Source organism: Theropithecus gelada, chromosome 18, assembly GCF_003255815.1.
Source record: "Theropithecus gelada isolate Dixy chromosome 18, Tgel_1.0, whole genome shotgun sequence".
NCBI lineage: Eukaryota > Metazoa > Chordata > Mammalia > Primates > Cercopithecidae > Theropithecus > Theropithecus gelada.
In genome coordinates, this window is record NC_037686.1 from 56,897,718 (window position 1) to 56,924,903 (window position 27,186).

The 27,186-nt window shown below is 39.5% G+C and overlaps 1 protein-coding gene across 1 annotated transcript in view; it reads right to left on the reverse strand.

Annotated features, from left to right (window-relative positions):
- The window catches only part of LOC112611659 (putative uncharacterized protein encoded by LINC00305), a 72,231-nt gene that overhangs the window by 19,334 nt on the left and 25,711 nt on the right, over nt 1-27,186 (reverse strand). Inside the window, exons 2-3 of the mRNA XM_025365649.1 lie at nt 2,193-2,256; nt 1,481-1,639 (exon numbers count right to left, since the gene is read on the reverse strand). Coding sequence (XP_025221434.1) covers nt 1,481-1,639; nt 2,193-2,226 — 193 coding nt within the window. The 5' untranslated portion in view covers nt 2,227-2,256. The remainder of the gene's footprint in view (nt 1-1,480; nt 1,640-2,192; nt 2,257-27,186) is intronic.

Genomic DNA, 27,186 nt, shown 5'->3' on the forward strand with positions numbered 1-27,186 from the left:
CAAAAAAAAAAAAAAAAGAAAAAAAAAAAAAAGAAAAACAGGGATAATAAAAAGTGACTTAACTATACTGTTAAAATGCTTAATATAGCTGACTAGATGGAGAAATCAATAAATGAAAATAATAAAACCAGAAATAGGTACATGCACAGAAGTTTATAGTGTATAATCCAGTTGGTATTAAAATCAATTGAATAAATATGAATTTATTTATTAAATGTTGTTGAGCGTTAACTGTTAGGAAAATATAATGCTATTTATATATTTACAGTATTCAACAAAATTAATTCTAGATGAATTACAACACCAACTATAAACAATCATACCAAAAATTAATGAATATAATATGGGAATAAATATATCCATTCAGGAATGTGGATTTGACTATATGACATATTAAAATCTCCTTTGTATTACAAAACATAATAAGTTAGAGTTAAAGAACACAATAATAAAATATTTAATGAACATATGAGGGACTACTGAACTTCCCAAATAAATCTTGAATGCCCTCTTAGAAAAATGTTTAATGAACACAAAGTTAATTCACAAAGAAGTACAATAATAAGAAGAATGGCCAAAATAACTAGATGAATAACATTTTTATATGACTCTAATAAAACTTTAAATAGCATTTTAAAAATTAATAAATTTGGTAAATACTTAAAATGCTAAGAATTCTGGAGGACATGATGAGAACTCATGTACAGTTTACAGAATTGTAAGTTTGCATAATGCTTCTGCAAGGGACTTTATAAAGTTATGTTAGTGTAATGATATTTCCGTCATTATAACTGGATATAAGTATATGTGATTATTTACGAAAGTTGTAATATATGTTTATCATAGAATATTATGCAGCCACGAAAGATGTATTTTTAAAGATGCTAATAGCTGAATTAATGTGCCGTGAATTAAATCTATGTGTATATTTTCAAGATTTTCTGTATTTGACTTATATTATATACAATCATGTCATTTTGTAAAAACCAGAGTCTGCCCCACCACTGGTGATTCAATAACACAATATTTGCCACAAAAAGCAGCTTATAATTACTACTCAAGACAAAGGATTCTTATTGTCTTAGAAATACAACTTACTGTAACTTTGGAGGAAAACAATAATGTAAAACTTGTAATTGCTATGTTTTCAGTCCAAGGTTTGAGCACGAGGTGTCTTTTTTATAATTTCAGATTTGCTTGTTCTTACTATTAAGACTTATGAAGGTTTTTAAAGTAGAATATATACAAAATAAAAAAAATATATAGAACATTTTAAAAAAGAGCCTATAAAGAATTACTCCACATGGTCAGAAGAGGGAGCTTTTAGATTGCAAAAAAAAGTAAAATTTTAAGCACTCTATTATCAGAAGTAACATTATTTCAAGTCCTCGTATTGAATACTAATAAAAAAGTAGCTACAGAAACATTCCTTTATAATAAATTTAAAAAACTTTTTTGTTTCATGAAATATTGAACTTACCTTTATTCCTCATTGACAGCGTGTAGAATCTCACTCTAACCACTGTCTTCTGATGCTTTACACATTTGACCTTTGCAAGTATGACTGATAAACCAGAAGGCTCCTGACCAGTTTCCACCTCCTGCTTTCCCTTTTCATCTTTGCAGGTCGCAGAGATGGCTACTGAGATAAGGGACAAGAGAGTGGAGAGCAAGGTGGCAACAACTAACCAACAACAAAATTAAAGATTTATTATGTATTATTGACCAACATTGTTCTTTAAAGATAATGCTAGAAATAAAAAAGTTGAAACGATCCATCTAATCTGAAGCCTTCTGCTATGTCAATATTCAGATTTTAAAACTCTTGGTTCCTAGTGCCTTCGTAAGCTCTTCATAAACCTAACTGTGTTCAGAGGTACAGCAGTAAATGATGACCCAGGAGTGAGTTCTGTTATTATAAAAATCATGGCAGTTAGAAGTGTAACCCAGAGTGCAGAACGCAACGAGAAGGAGGGTAATTCTTTTTTCATTGGCATGGATCACACACCAGTTCTGTATTCAATCAGTGGCTCTCCATCTTGAAAGAGAAGTAGAAAATTTGAAGTGAGTTCATGACCTAGTCATAAGTAACATTCTAATTTGGGAAACAAATTATGAATAACTCTATAAATAGGGTTAATTGTTTTCTTAGGTTTGTTACTTTAAAGAAGGAATTTGAGATGGTTACTCACCATGTATAATACACCATATATGAAGGTCGATCATATCCAGGGGTGGGACCAGATGCTTTTCATCCTGCAAGTGAAAAAAGAAAATAGTTATTTTCAGTGAATGCTGCAAAACACAACGAAAGTGAGTAACCCTGGGAGTGTAAAAGTCCCCCATTCTTCCGTGTGAATCAGTGCTCATCTAAAGCCTGAACCTGAAGAGCCTTAGACATGTCCCCTATTTGCACCCAGCATGGTTTAGATGACCCTAAGCCTCTTTCTGAAGTTACGTGTGCTGTTGGCTTAAATTTGACAAAAATGTTTGGTAGGGTCAAGGCCCTAAGCCAAGTGACAAGGACCATTGAAGTTTCGTGCAATGTAAGGAAGGAGAAAGACCGGAGGGAGAAACAACCTCGGTCATCCCAGGAATAGAAGGAAAGTGGGCTGTCTGAGGAGAGAGAATATAGAGGGATATTATTCAAATCAGTAAGAGGAGAAGATATCCTGTCTGTATTCCACTGTTGATCTTCTCCTTCTTATCACCAATCATTCGTTTACTTTTACTGTCTGAAGAGGTACAAATATTGTAATTTAAAAAGCAGATATTCCTTATAATAATATATTAAAGGCCGGGCATGGTGGTTCAAGCCTGTAATCCCAGCACTTTGGGAGGCTGAGACGGGTGGATCACGAGGTCAGGAGATCGAGACTATCCTGGCTAACACGGTGAAACCCCGTCTCTACTAAAAAAATACCAAAAAAACTAGCCGGGCGTGGTGGCAGTGCCTGTAGTCCCAGCTACTCGGGAGGCTGAGGCAGGAGAATGGCGTAAACCCGGGAGGTGGAGCTTGCAGTGAGCTAAGATCCGGCCACTGCATTCCAGCCTGGGTGACAGAGTGAGACTCTGTCTCAAAAAAAAAAAAAAAAAAAAAAACAACAAAAACACTATATATATATATATAAAATGCTATATCCCTGGAAACATTACTTTTAATGTTTTGCTTGTGTATTCTGTGGTCCCTAAATATGGTCACATTTCATACATGTGTACTCTCTAAATTTGTGATTTTAAACATTTATTTAAAAGTCCTATTTATTAATCACTGAGCTTGTGCCAAACATTGGGTGAGGTGGTGATGGGTGAAAAGATGAATAAGGCACAGTCGTAGAAACTCATAGCCTCATAGGAGAATCAGAGAGGTCAGCAGACATTTAAAACCTGCTGAGAACTAAGTACAGGTTTCAGTGGTAAGATGCAAGGTGCTGCTGAGGCAGGGATGGACCCAGAGATGGAAGAGGCACCGACAGTGAGAGAGTTGCTCTTAAGCTTTAAAATGATGTCACTCCTGAAAATAAAAATCTTCTTTGCTAGCTGGTCACCTGAATTCATTTGGTTTACCTTGTCTTTTTCCTATAGTAGGATTTCACAGAGGATTTAACGTGTAATGACAGGAACTCGAAACTGAGTGCAAAGACGTGGTTTTGACCATCAGGGAGAATAAAAACCAGCCCCTTGGTTTTATTAGGTACTGGGATCCTTGTTTCTCGTTGCACGTGGTGGATTTTGTAATGTTTGCATCCTTCAAGTTGTGAGTTGCCCTTTCCTGAATACTTGATATGTTCTACACAGCAAAGTCTGCCAGTGAAACGGCACAAAAAAGGTGTGTTTTGTGGTTCCTTGTTAACATACATACAGCTTTTTGGAACACAAATAAGTTCAAAGTTGTGCAAAGCTGTAAGATGTTCCGTATTGCTCTGGGCGTTAATATAAAGTGAAAGCTAGTTACAGTTTGCAACTGAATTAGTAGCAGTCTCTATTTATAATGCACCCCTACTTTGACATAGTACATATATTTTTAAAGGAAGACTTAATATCGAGTTATTTTTACAAGAAAGCTGGCTGGCTAACTTCAAGAAGTTCTATTTCAGTTAAATATTTTCTTTTCTTCAGGGGAGATGGTGGTTATGACAGGATCCTTTTGCCTTATAGAAAGCCTTGTGTAACAGATAAAGTAATTAGGTGTAGACCGAAGTAGTTTGCTCTGTGTGATTCTTTAACACCCCCTCAAAGCTACTCGAGCATGATATTTCATTTAATTAAATACCCAAAGAGTCAATTGGGAGGCCAGGCGCAGTGGCTCAAACCTGTAATCCCAGCACTTTGGGAGGCCTAGATGGGTGGATCACGAGGTCAGGAGATGGAGACCATCCTGGCTAACACGGTGAAACCCCGTCTCTACTAAAAAATACAAAATAACCGGGCGAGGTGGTGGGCGCCTGTAGTCCCAGCTACTCGGGAGACTGAAGCAGGAGAATGGCGTGAACCCGGGAGGCGGAGCTTGCAGTGAGCCGAGATCCGGCCACTGCACTCCAGCCTGGGCGACAGAGCGAGACTCCGTCTGAAAAAAAAAAAAAAAAAAAAAGAGTCAATTGGAGCTCTCCACTACGTGAAACTTCTTGGAAGTGTGAAGAAAGAATGTCACAGGAGGGTTTGTGTGTTCACCACAATCTCAGGACTGTCCTGGTGCTGGGCTTTGCTTTTCCTCAGGGGGCTTCCCAGTACAGCTTGAAGCAGTCAGGGCCAGAATTGTGAAATCAGTCCATCATCTTCACTGGTTATTTGTGGAAGCCCAATTTACCCTACTTTTACTCACATCCCTAGACAAGTGAGTGCAAATAACTGAAATGACTCATAAAGTCTTTGAATGAATTGATTTTCTCTTTTTACTTGAAATCAAAAATAAATGTTCTCTTTTTTTCTCTGGCAAATTGCCTCCTGTGCAGTTATAGCTGTGTATTTCTCCTGGGATTTACAGCATTTGAAAATCAGCACTTGAGAGACTTGTGCACCTGTGTGCCCATATATGGCTTCCTGTTTTGTCACATCAGGCAGTCGCCTGCTATGTTCAGATTCGGGGCTTTTTGGGTGGGAGAGCCATGAATGAATGTCCCATGGAAGGGTGCTGGTGAAGAGTGTTGTGATTGTTCTGTTTGCAGTAGAGTGTGTTTGTATCCTCATTTATTTTATGGAGAAAACAGGGTGCTTGCTTTCCAGAGGCCTTTCTAGGATTCCTCCGCAAAAACCTCCTGTGAAAATTCCAAATGGTTTGAAAGACCCTTGGACCCTCAGGAGCACAAAGCTGGACATCTTTGCAGATGATCTGAGCAACCCCATATCTACTGTTGCAAAGTGCTGTTTATCTCCATTCGAAGTTGAATCTCATGGTGGGTTTGTATTTGATAACCCCTTTTTACGATCGCCTCAGTTCAGGACAGGGGATTGAGAAGCTATATTTTCAGAATGAAATGAACCTGAGCAATAATCATTAACTCAGCATCAAGGGACAAGAATGTGACACCCTACTTAGGGTAAAGATAACAGTGCTCATATAGGAACTATGCCCTCTGTATTGGTTTCCTTGAGTTGATGTCACAGAGTTCCAGAAGCTGGGTGGCTTAAAGCAGCAGAAAATTGAGGTGTTGACAGGCACATGCTCTGAGGGCTTTAGGGAAAAAATGTTGCTAGCTTCCGGTGGTTGCTGGCAATTTTTAGCTTTCTTTGGTTTGTGGCCACATCACTCCAATCCCTGCCCCCATTGTCACATGGTATTTTCTCTGTGTCTCTGCTTTCACATTGTCTTCCCTCTATGTATGTGTGTGTGTCCAAGTTTCCTTCTTGTAAGGACACCAGTCACTGAATTACATCCCACCCTAATCCACTATGACTTCACCTTAACAGATTACATTTAATAAGACCTTCTTTTTTAAATCGGGTCACATTCTGAGGTTCTGGGAGGAAAGTTTCTTCTGGAAGAAGTTTTTGGGGAACACTGTGTAACTCACTACATTTTTCTCTGGCATCTTCATTTCCTTACAGCAACCTCACAGGAAAGCAAAACCAAATTTACAGCATCAGTTACTCAAATGGAAATCCATCTTGAGTATAATATGACTGTACAGCCAGAGTTTTCCACATGGTAGGTTGTAGCCCACAAATGAACATGGCTGCTTGAATGTGGCTGACTCTTTTGGGCTACTACTTAACATTTTTCCAGTCATATTTTTATAGTGGAAAATAGATTCCCCAGACATTTCCTGAAGTGCTCAACGTAACTCCACACTAGAACATGTGCCCTCCCAAGTCCTGACAACTAGTCAATTTCACAACATCATCCTGTGTTCTAATGCCCCAGTGACTGCTGTTCATATCAGAAACATTTGAAATTCATCCTTACTTGCCCCATAAACATACACAAGCACAAAGCCCTCAGCAGCAACTGGACAAAATGCTTTCATGAGAGAAGGCTAAAGGTCTATCAGTTATTCTCCCTTTGCTGTGCTCATTCAGCATTGTTTCCCATGATCTAGTGAGGTAAGATATATTAACTCATACTCAAGGGCTAAAAAACAATAATAGAACTTAGCATTTTAATCTCCTACCTTTCCCTAGAGTTTCATAGCAACTTTTTGGATTCATTATAAGTAGACGTTTAGAATGTCAGCCTCCAGCAATACGTACTCTGTGGTTACAAGTCCCCTGTTTTATATTGGGAACGTAAGTATAAGGGGTAAAATATAATGGCAATTTAAATAAAGAACTGAAGATACATACCCAAATGCCAGAAATGACCAAAATGCTAAAAATCAGGATAGGTAGGTATATTAGGCCATTCTTTCATTGCTATAAAGAAATACCCGAGACTGGGTAACTTACAAAGAAAAGAGATTTAATTGGCTCATAGTTCTGCAGGCTATATAGGAAGTATAATAGCTTCTGCTTCTAGGGAGACCTCAGGAAACTTACAATCATGATGGAGGGCAAAGGGGAAGCAGGCTTGTCTTACATGGTCAGAGCAGGAGAAAGAGAGAGAGAGTGGGCAGACGCCACACATGTTTTAAGTACCAGATCTCATGAGAACTCACTCACTATACAGTATCAAGGAGGGACGTTGCTAAGCCATTGATGAAAACTCTGATCCCATGATCCAGTCACTTCCCATTAAGCCCAACCTCCAACACTGGAAATTACAATTGAATGTGAGATTTTGATGGGGACACAGATCCATACCATATCAGTGAGCCAGTGATCAACTTATATTTGGCAGGCAGGACAAGCATGCTCTGTAGTGGATTAGTTCTCACGATTCCTAACACCCGAAGCAGCTCTTAGTTCCTTCCTATTGGATTTTTTTTTTCTTATTGACATACCCTCTTGGTCACATTCTATTTCTAGCTTCCTGAATCAGAAGATATAAAACACAAACAGAAACTTAAAATTGTAGTGTATGCATTTGTCGACGTGTGTGTGCCATTTTCTCTGCTCCATGTTGCTACTAATTCCTCTGTCCTCATCAATTCCTGTCTTTCTCAAATAGTAGTCTCTTAGTCTTCATTTGTGTGTTGATTTCTTGATTCCACTGTTGAACTGAAAGTTCAAATGAGTATGGGTAGACAATTATTTTTTCCTAAGCAGCCTGAGGATAGCGTTTCTTATTCACGGTCTCTCTTGTTACTAATGAAAAGCCTCTTAATTATCTTCATTTCGGGGCACTTCTCATCCTGGTTGTTTTCTCGTTGTCTTCAGCACTCTCCAGTTTCACTAAACTGGGTCTAAAATGTGTTTGATTTTGATTTTGTATTCTGTCCAAGGGCTTGGTTTCTTTCATACATTTCTTAAAAATTTATGTCTTTATTTTAGTCATTTTCTTGTAGAATATTATACTTCCCCTACTTTCTCTCTTCTCAGTTCAGGAACTCCTGCCAAATGTGTTTGAATTTTTAATTCTAACCTCCATGGCTGATAACCAGCATTGTAGGTTTTAAGACAAAAATGTCTACCCTACACCAAGGGGAGATTCCTAATTTGTTCTTTTTGAGTTATTGTCGATGCTGTGTTTATCTATAACTACTCTTTTGGTGTTGCTTGGATACTAGAGTCAGTGGTGATGTTAATTTTAGCCTCAAAAAATGTAGAATGATCTGTGGACATAGACAGCATCACAATTACAGGCACAGAAAGCGTTGTGAGGTTTTCAAATAGGCAAATATTTACATATGTATATGGTTATTTAAAAATGTATTTCTTACGCCAATCCATGACTTGCCTGTGTCACAATGGAATCTGGTGTAGTTTTTATTTCTTGACAGAGAGAAAGATTCTATCCTTATAGTGTTGAGTCTTTTGCAAAGACCTATGGATGTAGGTGGGACCTACATAGGAACACATTGCCTAATACCACCCAGAATGGGTAGCAAAGTTCCTAGTGAAGTTTCCACTGTGAGTGGCAGGTGGCGGGCTCTTCTGAGAAAGAACCTTCTAGATGCATATTGTGGGGAGCAGGTATGGGATAACCACTTGGAGTCTTCCTCATCCTCCTTGGACAATAAGTGGGTTCCCGAAGTCTTCATCGTCTCTGCTTTCTATTTCCTCTAGAGAGTTGTATAAAGAAGTATAGACATAACATGTATTACAGAGGAAGGCAGACTTCAGCTTAATTTTGAGGCAGAGAAAAGGGAGTGTTCATTTGTGTGTCTGAACTATAAGCATCCATAGAAAGAAGACTCTTCCTCCTAAGAACACAATCTGCACCTTAATCAATTACCATTCTTGCCTTCACAGGCTGGCACTTCAGCAGCTTTGGTTCAGATTTTGACAATGACAGGGGATGTCATAGAAGAGGCGTGACTGGGTTCCCTGACTGGGATTTATTGTACAGCAGATTTTGTTTTATTTTGCTGCGAGAGAAGTAGCAAGGACTCTGCCTACCTTGAAGGGGCAAAACCTCTTTGGGAAATTAGAAAGTGTTATGCTTGGGAGACTCCTTCAGGAGAGGCAGTTCTCTGCTGCTGCTTCACTTCCCCGGGACAAACGGAATTTTCTTTGAGGCTGCCCAGGGACCTGTCTGTCTGGACACTCACCTTATGTCCATTTCTCCTGATTAATACAGCCAGGAAATCTGGCCCAGGCTGCCTCCTGGGACCCAGAGGCCTGTCTACCCTTCCTCCTCCAGGCCCTGTGGAATCGTTCTATTCTTGGTGGTGGGGGTTGGGGGGCGTGACACCCCTCACTCTCCCCCTACATCTCCAGCATGCTGTTCTTGGTCTCCTTCTTTACTACTTCAGCACCCATCCCCAGCTCCCCTCCCTTTACCTCCTCCACAAACCCTTTGGGTGCTCTAAGACCTCAGAGCAAGAGTCAGAAAAAAAAGTTTTTTATTTTTCTGCTTCTACCTGCCATGTAGCTTCCCTGAGGTATCACTGTGCATTTAAAAAATATTTTCTAGGCCGGGTGCAGTGTCTCACGGCTGTAATCACCTGAGGTCAGGAGTTTGAGACCAGCCTGGCTAACATGGTGAAACCTCATCTCTACTAAAAATACAAAAATTAACCAGGCTTGGTGACACACACCTGTAGTCCCAGCTACTAGGGAGGCTGGGGCGGGAGGATCCCTTGAACCCAGGAAACAGAGGTTACAGTGAACTGATTGTACCACTGCACTCCAGCCTGGGTGACAGAGTGAGATTCCATCTCAAAAAAAAAAAAAAAAAAAAAAAGAATGTTATCTAGTGAAATTGATCATTAAGAATTAAAAAACCCCCTAAAATTGTATAAATATTATATGTTATTTCTGTGTGTGTGTGTGTGTGTGTGTGTAGAATACATGTGTTCAAAGAAATGATGCCTTACGTTTACACTATGGTAATGGTAAGGGGTAGCATGGCAATGGTGTGCTTATCCCCCAACATTTGCATTAAAATGAAATTATGATCCATGCAGTTGCTCAACTCATTTTCTTAAAGAGGCCACAGCTGATCCAATAATATCAATACTATGATAAATATCTCTGAAATGACACAGGGAGAACCTGGTTAGTAGGCGAGAGAAGCATCACAATTTCCAATAGCTCACAGTTACTTTTACATCAACCAAATTAGGAGAAATAGCAGTTATGAGTGAAAATGAAGAGATATAATTAGAAAGGCTTTCATCCCTGTGCTTTCTCATGCCCTGCAATTGGCCATACCTGGGTGCTACTGTTTGTAGGAATGCATGTAACATTGTTTCCAATGACATTCTGGCTTAAGGGAAGGAAGGGAATACTAGCAATTTGTCAACAGAGTTAGCCTTTGAGATTTCTACTTCTACAAACTGAAGCCCTGATTGGCACCTGAACTTTAGAAGGTTTATTTAATGCTACAGCACCTCAGCATTTTCAGGTTACCCTTCAATTCAGAACTGTTGTGTATATTTTCTCCAGTGATCCATTGCTCACCTCTGCTTAGCCTCCGAATTCCCTTGCTCTTGAGATTAGCTTCTCCCAGCATGTTTCCATAAACCTGGGCACATGTGCTATGCCTAGAAGTCTGGACGTAGGTTGGCTGCGACTGTGCCTACCCTCTGGCTTTCCTGGCAATGACATCTTTACTCCATACCTGGTCCTGGCTGTTTCACTCACTTCCACCTTTACAAACTTAGATCTATTTTGTCACCACCTAGAAGCTTCTAGTTCCAATAACAAATGTTCAAAGATGCCCTCTCCCTCTGCCCATTCCTCTTTCTGTCATTCATACCCCCTTTCTCCATTGTCATCTGGAGTTTCTGGGTTCTACGATGACACTTGCAAAATGCCTCTGCTACCCCAATATATAAATAACACTAATTTGTCATTTGAATCAATGCTGCCTTGTCCGTGTTCTGATAATTAACCCACAGGCTGGCATCCCACGTGTGTGTCTCTGGAATGAGAACACACTGACCCAAGTATGGTCATGATGCTTCCAGTGAGTCAAGGAGCAGAAAAATGATGCAGGAAAAATTGGGATTAGAGGAGCAAGCAGAATAAGAAAAGGAAAACAAAACACAACTTTGTTTCATTCTTTGTGTTCCTGATTGTGGCTCAGGTCGGAAACTTGCCACCTGCGTTGTTTATGTGATCATAGAAGAGATGAAGGCTCCTGGTTGCCTTGGAGGATGACACATGAAGAAAAAATCTTGAAAGCTAGTGAGCAGATTGCTGTTTACAGACAGTGATTTTTAGGCTAAGAGAGAGGGTATAAGTGATGTGCGCCAATTCCAGGCCTGGCCCATAAAATATTTTTCCAAATCTTCAACCTCATTTTCTCATCTCTGCATGGCAGAAAGAGAAGAAATTCAAAATGGTGGAGCCCCATGGAAAAAAGAGCTCAGATCCCTGAGTCATCACTGAAAATCATAGTCTTTGGTGGAGGTGAAGACAGATTCATTGCAAATGAACCTGGATTAGAAGTGCCTAACCTTGATTGTTCTGGGCTCATACTCTGGGTCAGAAAAAAAGACAAGTAATAGAATGCTTGGTAGAGGCCATGTGCTACCAAACACTGGGGACATCTGGAGGAGAGAGAATGTGAAGGAGTAAGGAGGAGGACTGTGACCTATGTTTTGTACTTCCCATAAAGGTGATAAATCCTGGTGAATCAGCACAGGATTTATCGAGGAAAGAGAAAAACTGAAGGGAAATCTGAAGTCCTTCAAGCTTCAGAGCTGGAGTGATGATGGCTGCATACCTGAAGGCCATAGATGGGCATGGAGGAAGCATTGGCTTTTGCCTATTGCATTTTTGACTGGTGAAAATGAATGGAAAAAAGTCCTCTGCATATGTGTTCCAGGAGACATAGCAGTGGAGGGTTTAGAGAATAGAAACCAGGCTTGCCCAAGCACAGAAATATACTGCAGCCTGAGTGACACTGGAGATACAAAAGGACTTTGGATTCTCATGTTTGAGTTAATTTGGCAGAAGAAGAGGCGTGTGGTCAATGTATTTTAGAGAGTAGAGTTAGAGGACTGAAATCCACCTTCTGGAGGGAGGATTAAAGTTCAGTAAGGCCCTACCACCTGAGGCCTATCCATAATATCCAAGGCCACGGGGATGACAATAGGCTGGCTCTACATCTCCATGAGCAGGGTTCTCCAGAACAGGCTCAGGCCACTGAAGGTGGCTTCACCAGTTATTTTGCTGTAACTATGGAGAGAATGAGCACAAGCATGGGAGCTGAGACAAGGCAGGCAAGCAACCTCTAAAAATCTATAGTTGGTGCGCTACTGATGAAGGTAAAGGCACAGAATTATACATCCAGGTTTCTATTACTTGTAGCAGAGCCTCAGACCCAGGTTGAGAGACCACTAGCCTTAAGAAAAAAAATGGGGATTTCTGATTTCTGGATAATGATCCAACTCTACAAATTGAAGAAGCGACATACCCACTTTGTTAAAGTTGAAGGAAGGGTAACATTTTCCTGGAAAATTGCCAGCATGCTAAGAACTTGCTTAAATCTATAAAGGAAGCTAAGGATGGCTTGGGGTGCCTGAAAAATGAGAGATAAGGGGAAATCATAAAAGAAAGAAATAAAACACATGAATATTATGGGTTAACATGATAAGCTGATGGTGGTCCATTCCCTCTCCTCAGGTGGGTGCACAGAGAGAAGGAAAGATGAAAACTCAAGTCAGAGAAGTAGGTAACTATGCTAGTTTAACCATAACTGCTACTGCTGTTTTGGAGCCAAGGACTCTATATTCCCATTCCTTGGTCACTGAAGCCCTGAGTTGTCTCCCAGGACAAATAAACTAGAACCAGATGAACAAATGTGAGGTGATAAGAAAATAAAGGGTGAAACAAACAAGAATTGAGAAACAACTCCTTAGCTGTGCTTACATATACAGCCGCTAGGGTGGAGGGCAAGAAAGTCACATCCACAATCTGATAGTGTTAGGTGTGTAGTAGACACTGTCACTGAGGAACCAGCCCTGAACAAGTGTACAATTGGACCCAATACATACTTTGATTATATATATATTTTCACCTATCCCTCTGTGTAAAAACATACAGAGTAGAGCCTTGGCAAAGACTGCAAAGTATTTATACAATGGAGGATGGAACCTGGAGAAAAAGAAACATAATACATCTAATGCTATTTTCCCCATTCAGGGGATTAAAAACTAACTTTTATTTCTTTTCCCATCTATGTGGAGGGGGAGAAAGCTCTGCGTAAAGCTTTTCTAGAACATGTTACAACACATCAATCTCTCTTACCCCCACATTTGAAAAATCACTGCTGTAGATGTGTGAAATGGGTTTGTAGAAGAGTGATAATTTCATTTAGGATTTGAGAAAAAAGGATTTGATGCCATGGGAGGTACTCTGATGAGTAATTTAAGAGACTAACATTAGCAAGTAGGCTAACAGGGTCTTGAAACAGGGACACCAATACAAAGTTGTTTAATTGGGGTCAGTGTACAGGAAACAGACCTCAAGAGGGTTCCCATTAATGAAAGAGTATGATAGCTTGTCATGTTAGGAACCGCCTGTAATACAAGACGGTGTGAAAGTTTGGAGAAATTAAGTGGAAAGGACCATGATTCTTACTGATCAGGACAGCTTTGGTCAGAAGGCTTACAATTGGAACTAACAACAAATTTGTGTTTCATGTGATAATGCGTGTGAATATTTGAGTAATTAAATGAAACACTCATAATTTGCTTATTTACATACTGAGTCATCTATTCACTGTCATCATTGGCCTCATCATCATCATCACAATCATGCCTTCTATGTATTCAGCATTTACCAGTTTTGAAAGTATACTGGGTATGCTGGGAAGTTTTTTATCTGTAACTTCATTAATCTTAACAATAACTCTGGTAGACATAACTATTACTAATGTTCAGAAATATCTTGTGTTTTTTTCCTGGCACATGGAAGACTGCAATTCCTAGACTCCCTGTGGTTGGATGTAGCCATTTATTTTGTTCTAGCCATTGGACATGGAAGAGGATTGATGTGCACCACCTTCAGGCTAAATCACTCAATTAATTGCCAATGCAAGACCCTCCACTCCCAGCTGTCCAACCCGTGGCCTGTGGGCCGCATGTGGCCCAGGTAGCTTTGAATGCAGCCCAACACAAAATTGTAAACCTTCTTAAATCATTATGAGGGTTTTTTTTTTTTTTGCTATTTTTTTTTTTTTTTTTTAGCTCATCAGCTATCGTTCGTGTTAGTGTATTTTATGTGTGGCCCAAGACAATTCTTCTTCTTCCAATGTGGCCCATGGAAGTCAGAAGATTGGACACACCAGTTCTACTCCGTCTTCTCCTGGACATCTGAAAGGAAGCTTTGTGTTGAGACAGTAGAGTCAAAATTATTAGGTATCTTGGATCCCTGAGAGGCCTTCTGGTCCCACAGAAGACTTTGCATGAATAAGAAATAACATGTTATTGTGTAAAGCCACTGAGTGAAGGTTTGTTATTGTAGCATAACCTAACCTCTCCTCACTCTGCAGAGAATATCTGCTTATTAGTTGCATTTTGCTGAGAAAACTGAGGCTTGGAACAGGAACATACCTTAAGCTGGTATTGCACATTCAGTTCAGCTGGAGTATAAGCCTGTCTGTTTCTGTCTCTACCACTGGATGATAGTAAAGTAGTTTGATTAATGTAACCAGCTAACTGGGTTATACTAGACTGACAGTACTATAGAGGATTGGTAGCATAGAAAGGTAAATTGGAAAGACTTTGGGGGTATAAATGGGACATTTTTTGAAGAAGAAATGCTTGAGATTTTTTTTATGGTGACCTACAAAGTCACCGGCACAGAGGACTTGGGGATCTTCTTTTTGGAAGTGACTTAGCCTTGTCTAGACATTTACCTGTATCTGTGTCCATATTTTAGATAATTTTTTTTTTTGCATGAGTTATTTAGAAGTTTAAAAAGATCTCTGCTGCTAAGTAAGAAATGTAGAATAAAATAAACAACAACAGAAGAGCCCTTGCTTTGGCCTGATAGAAACACTGACTGGTTCATTCATGCTATACTTGGAAAACATTAGAAAAAACTAAGCCATTATTACCTGTGGCAAAACACTTTGCTGTGGACGGACGCACTGCTAATGACCTCGCAGCAGGAAGTATGGCTCTGAAAGCACTTCTCTGTTTCCAATGCAGGGTGACTGCGGTGTTTTTCTATATCCTGATTAGTGCTTTAGAATCTCTGTGCGGTGCTTTCTGAGAACAGAGAGGGTCTCTATTTTGTTAAATATTGCAAGGATGGATGATTGACAATCATGGATCAAATAAGCACTCAGTAATCCATCAGAGGAAAGACTATGTGAGAAAAAATAGATGACAAACTACCTTCAAATATATAGTTTGCATACTTTCACGTTTATTTTGTCAAGATGGTTGCCTTATTGTGGCCTACCGTGTTTTTCCATTTCCTCCCTTCAGAATGACTAGCAGAACTTGCAACTCTTCCTCCTCCAAGACCAGCTGTCAGTGTGAGATAGGGATTAAGGCAGGGCATTTTCAGGATGAGACTGTAAATCTCCTGGCAGAGAGGACTTTACCTTACTCACCTCTGTACGCCCAGATTCCAGCCTAATGTATGACACCTGGTAGGTTCTCAGCCAACACTGGGGGAGGGCCTAAGGACAGCAGAAGCTTCTGAGTGCAGCTCAAATGGAAAATAAGCTCCCTGATACCCTGTCATTTTTGGTGCTTCAAACATGAATTCTTGTTTATAGAATGGTAAGGAAAATACGTAATCATAATATTTTAAAACAGAATATGAAAAGACTAAGTCAGCTGGTAGATTCCAAAGTAGAATACAAGTATCTTAACCTCTAGCCCTGTTACCGTATGATGCTGCCTGGAGGAAGCAAACCTTAGGGTGGGAGTAGAACCAGGTGGTAGATGGCTGGGTCCCTGCTTTCTCTGGATGGCTTTCTGGTCTCTAAATCTGCCTGAGTCAAGTCGTCCAAGCTCCCCCAGGAAAGTGTTAGGGAAGCAATGTGTTTCCACGCCAGGTTTCCTAAGGATTATGAGAAGCTGGCTTTAATACTTTTTAATAGTAAAATTTAATTAAACTAAATGCACCTCCGGGAAGAATAATGTATGCAAACTTATCACAAAATCAAGGACCATGGTGAGCAAAAGTCAGAGCTTATTGTGGATGAATTCCAAAATATTTGGCTTAAGCAACAAAACCAATTTATTCTGTATTTCCCCTTAATATGTTGTGTGGATCTTTTAACAGTTGGTTGTTTAATAATAGTAATCTTCAAGCTTATTTCTCCGATCAGCATGCATGTGACAGTCCTTCATTCTCAGTAAACACTGTGTGATACAATCAGCCTGCCGCAGATGCTCCTTATTCTATTACTGCGGCATAATCATGTGGGGAAATCTGTGAAACTAATGCAAAATCTCACAATGCTATTCAGAAATATGGATTGAAATTGGAAGACTGGAAAAATAGCTTGTCATAGCCCATTAGCGACTACACACTGCGATTTAAGAAACTATTTTTCAAACGTTTCCATTTTGCACATTGTTTAAAAAAAAAATCCTTGTTTGTTCCTGAAGAACAATGGGAACATCTATCACAGGATGTTAAGGCATATTTACCAGGAAAATATTCATATTTCCATTGGAATAAAATATGTGGACTTAAGATTAGCATATGCATTTTTCTCAAAGATAAATGCTATTTCTGGTGTTTATTTTTATTGAGAACAGAGGACAATAATATAATACAATTTAGTGGTATGATTTTGTTGATCTTGGGGAGCAAGATTCTATACTTATGGATTGGGCAGCATTTTATCAGACTGGCTATTAATTCTTTTATTTCCCCTCTTTCTTCATTGTTTTATAAATATTTATTACAAATCTTGCCTATCTTCAACCTGCTCTAACCTGGGTGTCTTTCTCTAATCACTGATCTCTCTTTCCGGAAAGAATCTTTTCTATTTTACTTCATAATCAATGACTTTTGGTTTTTCATCTGGGCACATTATTCCCCCTACTGAGATGCCAGCAATTTTACTGGGTTTTTCTCAATTCCTTGTTAAGGAAACAATAGTTCTCCCCACCCCCATATTCCAGGGAGGAAAAGAAGTAATAGTTACTGTGAACCTATTACCATATCCTGAGCCTTCTACTGAGAGCTATCATGACAATTTCTTATATTTTATAGGTTGGAAACTGACAGTAAGAGGTGTTAGACAACTTTTCTAAGGCTATACATTGAGTATATTGCAGAGTTTGCATTCAAAGAAAGCCATGTTATTCTGACACTCAAACTCCTGGTCTTTCCACTCTTGCACAGTATTCTAGAATTAACTACTCCCTGCTCTGGTAGATACTATAAGAGCAGAGGCAGAGAGAGCACAAGCGTGGGCTATAGTCAGAGGGACCAGGGAACCACACCTCACTCTGCCACTTACCGCCTTACCAATTTACTTAGTTTTCCAGTGAAAATGATACTTAACTTTCCAATTTAAAATGAAAACCTAGCAGATAATATAGCACAATGCTTACGTCTGAGTAAAAAGCAGAAAAAGAGATTATTATCATTATTACCCCAAGAAGAGCAGTTGCATATTTATCCTGGAAAAGAGCTATAAATTATTTAATTATTTTCCTTGATTTGACTGTTTCTTTCAAGTTCAAAATTTCTGCCCTCCAAGTTCCTGCCCCCTGCACCCTTCCCCAGGTGGTTTGCACATAATGGAAGGTAAGCACTTTCAGGACTTAGAAGAGCCACAGGCTTAGATCTCTAAGTTAGTTACGCTGCCCATGAGAGTGAGGAGACATGCTTTCTGCTGTCTTCCCAGTTCCAGGGAAAGGTGTAAGTGCTGCATTTGTGCTATATTACCCGAAAGCCCTTGTTTCACCTGTAGGGAAAAGATGGCCAGTAATACTCAACTTCAGCAGTAGACCCAAATGTGTAGGGCAGATGTATAGAGAAGAGATCAACAACCTTGATCTTTGCTGCTGGGAGCCCACCCAGTCATGGATACGAAGAGGCCGCTCTTTTCCATAATGTTTTTTTGGAGGCTGACTCTGTAGACTTTCTAAAGCACACTGAAACTTGTCATTCTCTCAAATATCCATTTCTATTGGTCTGTTCACAAATAATTATAAAATCTTAAGCAGAGATTCATGAAATTTATGGGAAGCACATAAAAATGAAAGAAAATATAACTTTCAGGGTTCTAAAGTGCAAACTTGCCAAAGAGGTTCTCCCTGCCTGTGTATTTAGGGATGTCTTCTGAATTCTACTTTGGGGGAGGAGACGGGTGCCTCAATTTCTTATTCCAAGTCCTTAACCAGAGGATTGCTGAATGGGACTAAGTGGACATTCTGGGTGTGCTATGAGTCAGGAGGATTCTGGTTTGATTGATGACATTTACACTCTACGTTAATACTGGAACTTTCTGATATCTCCTGTGGTACTTATTCATAAAAATATTCATGTAGTTTATGGGTTTTTGTTTGTTTGTTGTTGTTGTTGTTGTTGAGATGGAAACTCCCTCTATCACCCAGGCCAGAGTGCAAGTCCTCAATCTCGGTTCACTTCAACCTCCGCCTCCCGGGTTCAGGTGATTCTCCTTCCTGCCTCAGCCTCCGGAGTAGCTGAGATTACAGGCGCATGCCACCACACCCAGCTAATTTTTGTATTTTTAGTAGAGATGGAGTTTTGTCATGTTGGCCAGGCTGGTCTCGAACTCCTGACCTCAGATGATCCGTGTGCCTCGGCCTCCCAAAGTGCTGGGATTGCAGGTATGAGCCATTCCTCCTGGCCTATTTTATGTTTTTTTTGCAAATGAGCTTGTGCGTAAAGATAGTGAGTGTTGTGATGATCATGAAAGAAAATATACATAAAGGGGTAAAAAGCCTGAAAACTTTGTAAGAGCTTCTACACGCCCTTCTCCCTCCTCCCACCCTCCTCCATGCAGGGCTGTGGTGTTGCACCCATTTGTCGTCAGCTATCTGGGATGCTTTAGTGCCACCATTGGTTTTGAAAGAACACACCAGGGAAAGGGAAAGCCCTGTGCTGAAATTTAGGGGAGGCTCTGAAGACTGCACTCATCTCTACTTTATCTTCAATCCAAATTGTCTGCCTTGTTCACATTTCATTAACACTAATTTCTAGAGGGCCTGTCTAGTGAGTTAGATATTGTGTTCCCAAATATCCACTGTACATATGCAGGCATCCTTAGAAGGGTGACACAATAATCTACCATGAGCCGTCCATGAGGGCGTGAACACAGAGTTTATGGCATCAGGCAACGCACTGAGAACACAGGTGAGGTGCATGAGGCAAGCAAGCCTCACTGAGGAGCAAAATTAGGTTTTGCAGCCTGAGGACTTTGCAAAGGAGGAGGAAAATGAGGTAGGAATGATTTGCAGGTGCATTTGTGTGTGGGGAGGCTGCCTATGGGGGTAAGCTAGGAGGTGGAACATGAGGGTATCAGAGGGGACAGTGGAATGAGAACCCAAAGACATATTTTATGTACTGAGATATTAGAGAACGTTTTGAAGTGTGGGGGAGCCCAGGTTCTCTCGTTAAAACTCCTTTATGACGAGTCTGCTCAAGGAGGCCTCAATGTTCGTCTCAGCTTTTCTAAACTTTAGGCCGTTCTTCATGCCTCTGGAATCCTCGCCTTCCTTTTTTAAAATAAGTGTTTACTTTTAAAAAATTGCAATTTTAAATTCTTCCTCCACGTCTTTGAGTTGCAAATCTTATTGAAAGTCTCTTGGCCGCCGGGCACGGTGACTCACGCCTGTAATCCCAGCACTCTGGGAGGCCGAGGCGGGCTGATCACGAGGTCAGCAGATCGAGACCATCCTGGCTAACACGGTGAAACCCCGTCTCTATTAAAAACACAAAAAATTAGCCGGGTGTGGTGGCGGCGCCTGTAGTCCCAGCTACTCGGGAGGCTGAGGCAGGAGAATGGCGGGAACCCGGGAGGCGGAGCTTACAGTGAGCGGAGATCTGGCCACTGCACTCCAGCCTGGGAGACAGAGCCAGACTCTGTCTTAAAAAAAAATAAAAATCCTCTTGTCAGATGTTATGCCCAGACCGTTTGTTCCCCAAAGAAGACCACCAGAGTCCAGAGTCAAAGCCAAGCGGCAAGGATCTTTATTGCAAGTTCGAACTTGGTCCCTCCATTCCACAGCATACAAGAGGGCCCCGAACAATGCGAGTGCTTGCTTTTTATAGCCCGATGTAAACAGGATATGTAAAGTTACAGGGGAACAAGGTAATTCTCTCGGTTACAGCACATTTAGCATTTTTTATTGGTTCCTGCTGTGTCCTTATCGGGGATTTCCTAGGTGGTGTTTTTCTGAAGTTTGAGAGAAATATGGAGGAATGTGTTTGTGCTGGGCTCAGGAAGTTGGGAGATATATGGGGGATGTGCCTCATTCCTTTCAAGTTTTGCAACGCAGGACTGTCTTTCTCGGGGATCTGGGAGTCATCTCTTTGAAAAGAAATCATCAAAAGAGATAGCATTCCTATCTCCCAGTTTCTGTGGGAGGATAGGAGCCTAACATTTTCCAAGTTGTAAAACTGCCTGCTGTCCTGAAGATAGGAGAAAATTTACTTTTCCGTGGGGTAAGGCCAATAAGCAAACAGATGCCCTAAAATCCCTCCTCCCCATCCCCAATCTTAGCTCTTAAAAGCTCTCCAGCCATTTTTTTCCCAGTGGAGTTCGAGACTGAGTTCTGGTGTCCTTTCCGTTATTGCAACAGCCTTAAAGTCTTCCTTGCCTGTGTGATTATGTGTGCTGCAACTTTTTTAAGCCCTAAAGGAATTTGCTTTTCGATAAGAATTCATTAACAAAAAGTGGCTCTCAGGATGAACCAGTTTACAGCCTACAGAATTAATATTATAATGAGATAAGTAACTTTTATAGAAATATTGACCAGAGAATGTCCTTTCGAATATTTTTCCTGCTAGCATGACAAAAAGTTTTAATTTGCAAAATTATGTTATGTTGGCTCGTGTTTTAAGAACATATCAATTGCATAAACTGTACTCCTATATAAACATCTTAAGAATATTTATTTCATAAGATTGACATTAACTGTTGAGTTCCTCTGTTTCTACAAACATGGTGTTGGTTCACATGCAGTTTTATTTGATGCTACACAACATATATGTCAATTGTCACTTTCTTTTCATGTTTCTTTCCTTTCCTTTTTTTCCAGCTCTGTTTTGGTATAATTGACAAACATTGTATATATCTACACTGTACTATGTGATGATGCTATGACACTTGCAGACATTGTGAGAGGATTGCCGTGATCGAACTAATGAACATTGCCTTCACTTCACAGAGTTATCATTTTTTTGCAAAATTTTACAAAATTATTTCAATCTTTGCTTTGACAGTCCAATGAAAATTCTAGCCCTTGTTTCTTACATACTTTCACAGACAACAAAAAATGCTAAACTTACCAGCTGCCTTAGGTTTACCACCGGCCTTCCATGGAAATGAATCCTGGGGTGGAAATGGGCCCCTGCTGCCGAGTGTGCTAAAACACACAAACCTCACTCCTTCATTAAAACAAAGCCAAACAAAATTCACACAACTGCATTTTTAACCTGTGTTTGCATAACAATGAGTTTCATTCTTCACTCTGCCTAATTTATTCCCCATAGTGATTTGCCTCGGGCCCCTAGTCCTTGCTCACGCTAATAAATCCAGTGGCTACAGACAAACCTCAGTGCTTTTTTTAGCATTATTAACAAAATGCTAACTGTGGTTCTTCTGTAGAGGCTCTGTTTTATAGGGAAATGAGACAACTAGACAAAGCCCTGAACACTTTCCCTATGGAACTTTGTGACTTAGTTAAATTACCATCCCCAAAGCCTTCCAGGTTAGCAATAATTAGACAGCAAGTAAGTGACCCCACCATGATAGGTGCTTTGCATAATAATCTAATGCCCGAAACACTCATAGGAGTAATGTATTGTTACCTCTGCTTTGCAGATAAGGAAGGGTGGAGAGGTTACCCCTCATACTCCAGGTGGCAGATGTCTATTTCAAAGTTCATTTCGGGTGGCTTCAAAATCTGTGAATTTTCTATGCCTCGTGCTATTTTCTTCCCTGTAAAATTGACAGAACAATAGTTGATGTGTAAGTTACATTCGAAGCTTGGAATTCTCAGAGGTGTAGTCCTGAAAGAGAGTGTCTTGGACCCAGAGAAGTGTGCAGAATCCATACCTTTCAAGGAAGGCAGTAGAAACAGTTGTCTCTTTTGAGACACGTAAAACCTTTTACCCCACTGGTTCACTCGAGTGCATGTAACAGTACAGAACACTTGGTCCAACTAGAGAACAGTTCTCTGCCTCTCCAGTGAGCAGATCCAGTCTTTTCCTCCATGTTTCCACACATTTGTTTTCTAAACCCAGAGAAGTGACATTTACTGTCAATCTGTTCTTGAGATGCTTTTAGGGTATGGCAAAGGAAACGATCCACGATGTCAGGTGTATTCCTGGCTCTGCCTGCTTTTCTTCTCTTTGACCTTCCATAAACAAGCAACTTCATTTCTCTAAGCCTTCATTTAACTTCTTAAAGAGTGGTGATAATAACACCCATCTTATGGAGATTTTCTAATAATAAGATAGAGTAGAATCTCAGAGATCCTTGAGATCTCCAGGCTGAATGCATTATATAAAAGTAATTACTTGGTGTGAACATCTAGGAGGCATTTCATTCTAGTCAGGGAGTGTCCCTGGTATTTGTTTTGGGCAAATAAAGCAAGCTTAAAGGAAACTCGGCCATCAGTTTGTTTAATGCTCTTATTTTACAGATGAAGAACATGCACAATTATGTAATATTATGAAACTGAGGTCAGTTAGGCTAAGAGTCTTTCTCAAAATCCTCAATAATAAATGCTGTGTAATGTAGCTATACAGACAGTCTACAAAGGCAAACAGTATTTAACTTGCTTGAGGTAGTACCTGCTCTTTTGTTTTATAATAAGGTTGTGCCTATTTTCCCAAATAAGTGCTATGAAAAGATTAATTTTAATTATTTTTAATGTCTCTATCTTAAAAATATATACATTATATAGATATAAAATCATTATAACTTTTTTGTATGAGTGCCGATAAAATCAACCAAGATTTTAAGAGGACCTGACTCCAAACACTTGGATTACCCCCGGCACTGTGTTTGTGTTTTGTGGGATAAAGCTTTACACGTTGATACATTGTGCCTGGAATGCTGGCTCCATCTGCTTTCAACGTTCCACTTATACTCAAATGTACATAAATTATATACATATATAAATTAAAAATTATGCTAATACGTTTTAATTGCCAATTTTATACTTATTATCTATGCATCATTGGCTGTCTTGCACCAGTTTAGGTCTTATTTTCCTAAGTATAAAATCAACTTACTTGATCAAGACCCTGGTGTGTGTGTGTGTGTGTGTGTGTGTGTGTGTGTGTGTGTACATATGTCATCTTTTGTCCATAGGATTACACTTCATGCAAAGTAGGATCTTAATTAATATGTTTTGTTTGATGATTGATTTTTCTTTAAATATACTTACTCATTGACTTGTACAGCATTATTCAATGAATATCACTTTTGGGCAAGTATACAAAAAAAAATCATATATCCTGATTTTCAAGACTGCACAGTTTAGCTGAAGAGCTACGAATCACTTACAAACAGGTAAATGACAAAAGACAATACATGTGACTCCAATAGAATTCAGGGAAAGATGTAGCTTCCTGTGGGTACAGAATTCTTAGGGGAGATGGGATTTTCAGTGAGCACTGATTGGAACTGAGAGGAAGAACAGAAGGAAGGAGGTCATTCCAAGCTGATGGACTGTCTGAGTTAAAGGCTGAAGCTGGCTGATTCTGGTGGAGAATCATTTAGAAGTGATTAAATAGAAATTCTGAGAGCTTTGTGAAGTTTACGTTGGAGACTAGCTTGATTTTTTCACTTAGCATATTTGTTAAATAATTTACAAATATTTAATTAATCATAGTTATATCTAATTAATTGCATATTGAGTTTCACTAGGTTTAATGTTATAGGGACTAAAACAATGAGATGAAATAGACACTGGTGCTTTTACTAAAGAAGGTATCATAACTACTAGAACTTCGGTAGTTATGTAGACTTTTTGCCATAGTGACATAAAATTTGTCAACAATGCTTTTTCACATTTTGTTTTGATTGAAAATTACTATTATATGATTCCTTATAGTGAAGGAATGGGAGGAGAAGTACCTCTCCCGTGAGTTTTTCCAAAGACCTTTATGGTCTCCTCTTGCAGTGGTGAGATGGGTTTTCTTGAAATTCTTTGGGCCGGGCGCGGTGGCTCAACCCTGTAATCCCAGCACTTTGGGAGGCCGAGGCGGGTGGATCACGAGGTCAGGAGATCGAGACCATCCTGGCTAACATGGTGAAACCCCGTCTCTACTAAAAATACAAAAAACTAGCCGGGCGTGGGGGCGGGCGCCTGTAGTCCCAGCTACTCGGAGGCTGAGGCAGGAGAATGGCCTAAACCCGGGAGGCGGAGCTTGCAGTGAGCCGAGATCGCGCCACTGCACTCCAGCCTGGGTGACACAGCGAGACTCCGTCTCAAAAAAAAAAAAAAAAAAGAAATTCTTTGGCAGTTGGCAAGAAAGCGAAAATCTGGATTGTTCTACCTCGGAGACTGATCTGCTCAGATCTTCTTTTCTCTGTGGCATCTTTCTCTTATTAGAGTCTTGGGACACAATTTTGCTTTTGCTTTTGGGTATTCTCATGCAGTCTGTTAGATAGATATTAAAGTTGACAGTGATGCTTCTTGTCCATGTGTACAAAGTAACTAAAAGTTTGGAGAGAACGAACTCCACAAAAAAGCAAAAAAAGCTTAGGGTCTAAAGTATTTTGATGTCCTCCCCTCACCATCAATTTTTGAGACGCACTTATAATTAATTATTTTTCTTTAAAAATAGATTTACGGCCACCAGAGGGGGCATCTTCCAACAAAGAGATCAGAGTAAATAATAAAAGCTTACCTGTTAAATCTCCCAGTCTGATGCGGAGCATAATTAGCAGAGAAACCAAACCAATTGCTGTGGGATGTTTTGCAGAACAGATGCTCTTCTTCCTTCCTCTCTCTAAGATGGCTTGTTGTTGTTGTTGTTAGTTTAAAGAGATTCTAAGTCCCAATAATAGTTAAGTTTAGAGAAATACTCTGAGCGACACACCAAATATTTCAATTAACTGGTAAAGCTGGTTCAGATTAATGATCTACTTATCCCTGTGTGGTATGCACACTAGGGTATTTTTTTTTAAGTCTATAGTGTTTAGAGAGAAATTCCTGCTTAACATATTAGTTGCTGAAATTGTTGAGTATAATATTTGTTCTGGCACTGACTTTCTTTTTGCATTTGTGAGATGTCTGGAGAAAATTTCAGATGCTCAAGGAGAGCTAGTTTATTGGTCTGTTTTGTTATGTTCAATGTAGGAAACTTGTAGCCTCTTTAATCCGCCATTAGCCAGAGTCTAGAGAGCAAGGCATGAATGATAGCAATTTAGTTATCACGTTCTATTTCCAGCAGAATTGTTTGTAGTTTAGCTCAAAATATCCATCTTCTTAATTTTAACTGGTTTTGCCAGTTGCCAGTTAAACCAGATTGCAAGTGAAAATGAATATCATCAACACACTTAAATATTTCTGTGCACGGTACAAAGCAGACTGTAGATGATTATAGAGTACTGGGAAATGTGTTTCCACAGAAACTTTCTTCTAAATTGCTAGGAGTGTGTTAGACTTTAAGATTACTCATAGACATGTGCTCAAAAATTTGGTAAACTTTAAAAATTTTTCATTTTACTTTAAAAGTATATTATAAAGAAAGCAATATTCTCTAAGGCAGTGAATCATCTATTCCCCTCCAGTTCAAAAATGGTACACGGAACATTTATGTTACACACAAAAATTACTTTGAATAGCTGTGTGTGATTATTTTAAACAAAGCAAATCACTAAACATTTGGCATAACATTGCTGATCACCTCTTCTTTTTTAAATTTGTATAAATTTATGTGATATGTGTGTAATTTCGTTACATCCATAGATTGTGTAGTGGTGAAGTCAGGGCTTTTAGAGTATCCATCACCCAAATAACGTACACTGTACCCCAAAAGCTCTCATCATCCACCCCTCTCGGCCCCCTTATCTTTTTGAGTCTTCGTTGTCTATCATTTGACAGTCTACACCTTTGTGTATTCATTATTTAGCGCCCACTTATAAGTAAGAACATATGGTATTTGTCTTTCTGTGTCTGACTTGCTTCACTTAAGATAATGGCCTCTAATTCCATCCATTGTGCTGCAAAAATCATGATTTCATTCTTTTTATGGCTGAATAGTATCCCATTAGGTATATGTGCCACATTTTCTTTATCCAGTCATTTGTTGATAAACACTAAGGTTGATTCTATATCTTTGCTATTGTGAATTGTGCTGCAATAAACATACAGGCACAGGTATCTTTTTGATACAATGATTTCTTTTCCCGTGCATAGACACCCAATAATGGGATTGCTGGATAGAATGGTACTTCTGTTTTTAGTTTTTGAGAAATCACCACACTGTTTTCCATAGAGGTTGTACTAATTTACATTCCCAGGAACAGTATATAAGAGTTCCCTTTTCTCCACAAACTCACTAATATTTGTTATGCTTTATCTTTTCAATAATAGCCATTCTGATTGGTGTTAAGATGATACTGTAGTTTTACTTTGAACTTCTCTAATAATTAGTGATGTTGAGCATTTTTCATGTCTGTTGGCCATTTTTGTGTCTTCTTTTGAGAAATGTCTATTGTCTTTTGATCACTTTTTAATGGGATTATTTCTTTGTTTGATTTTTTGTTGAGTTGTTTGACCTTTTTGTAATTTCTGGATGTGAATCCTCTGTCAGATGAATAGTTCACAAATATTTTCTCCCATTCTGTAGGTTGTCTGTTCACTCTACTGATTATTTATTTTGCTGTGCAGAAGCTTTTTAGTTTAAGTCTCATTTGTCTATTTTTGTTTTTGTTGCTGGTGCTTTGGGGGTCTTAGTTATGAACTCTTTGCCTAGACCAATGTCCAGAAGAGTTTTTCCTAGGTTTTCTTCTAGTATTTTCTAGGTCTTATGTTTACATCTTTGATTCATCTTAAGTTGATATTC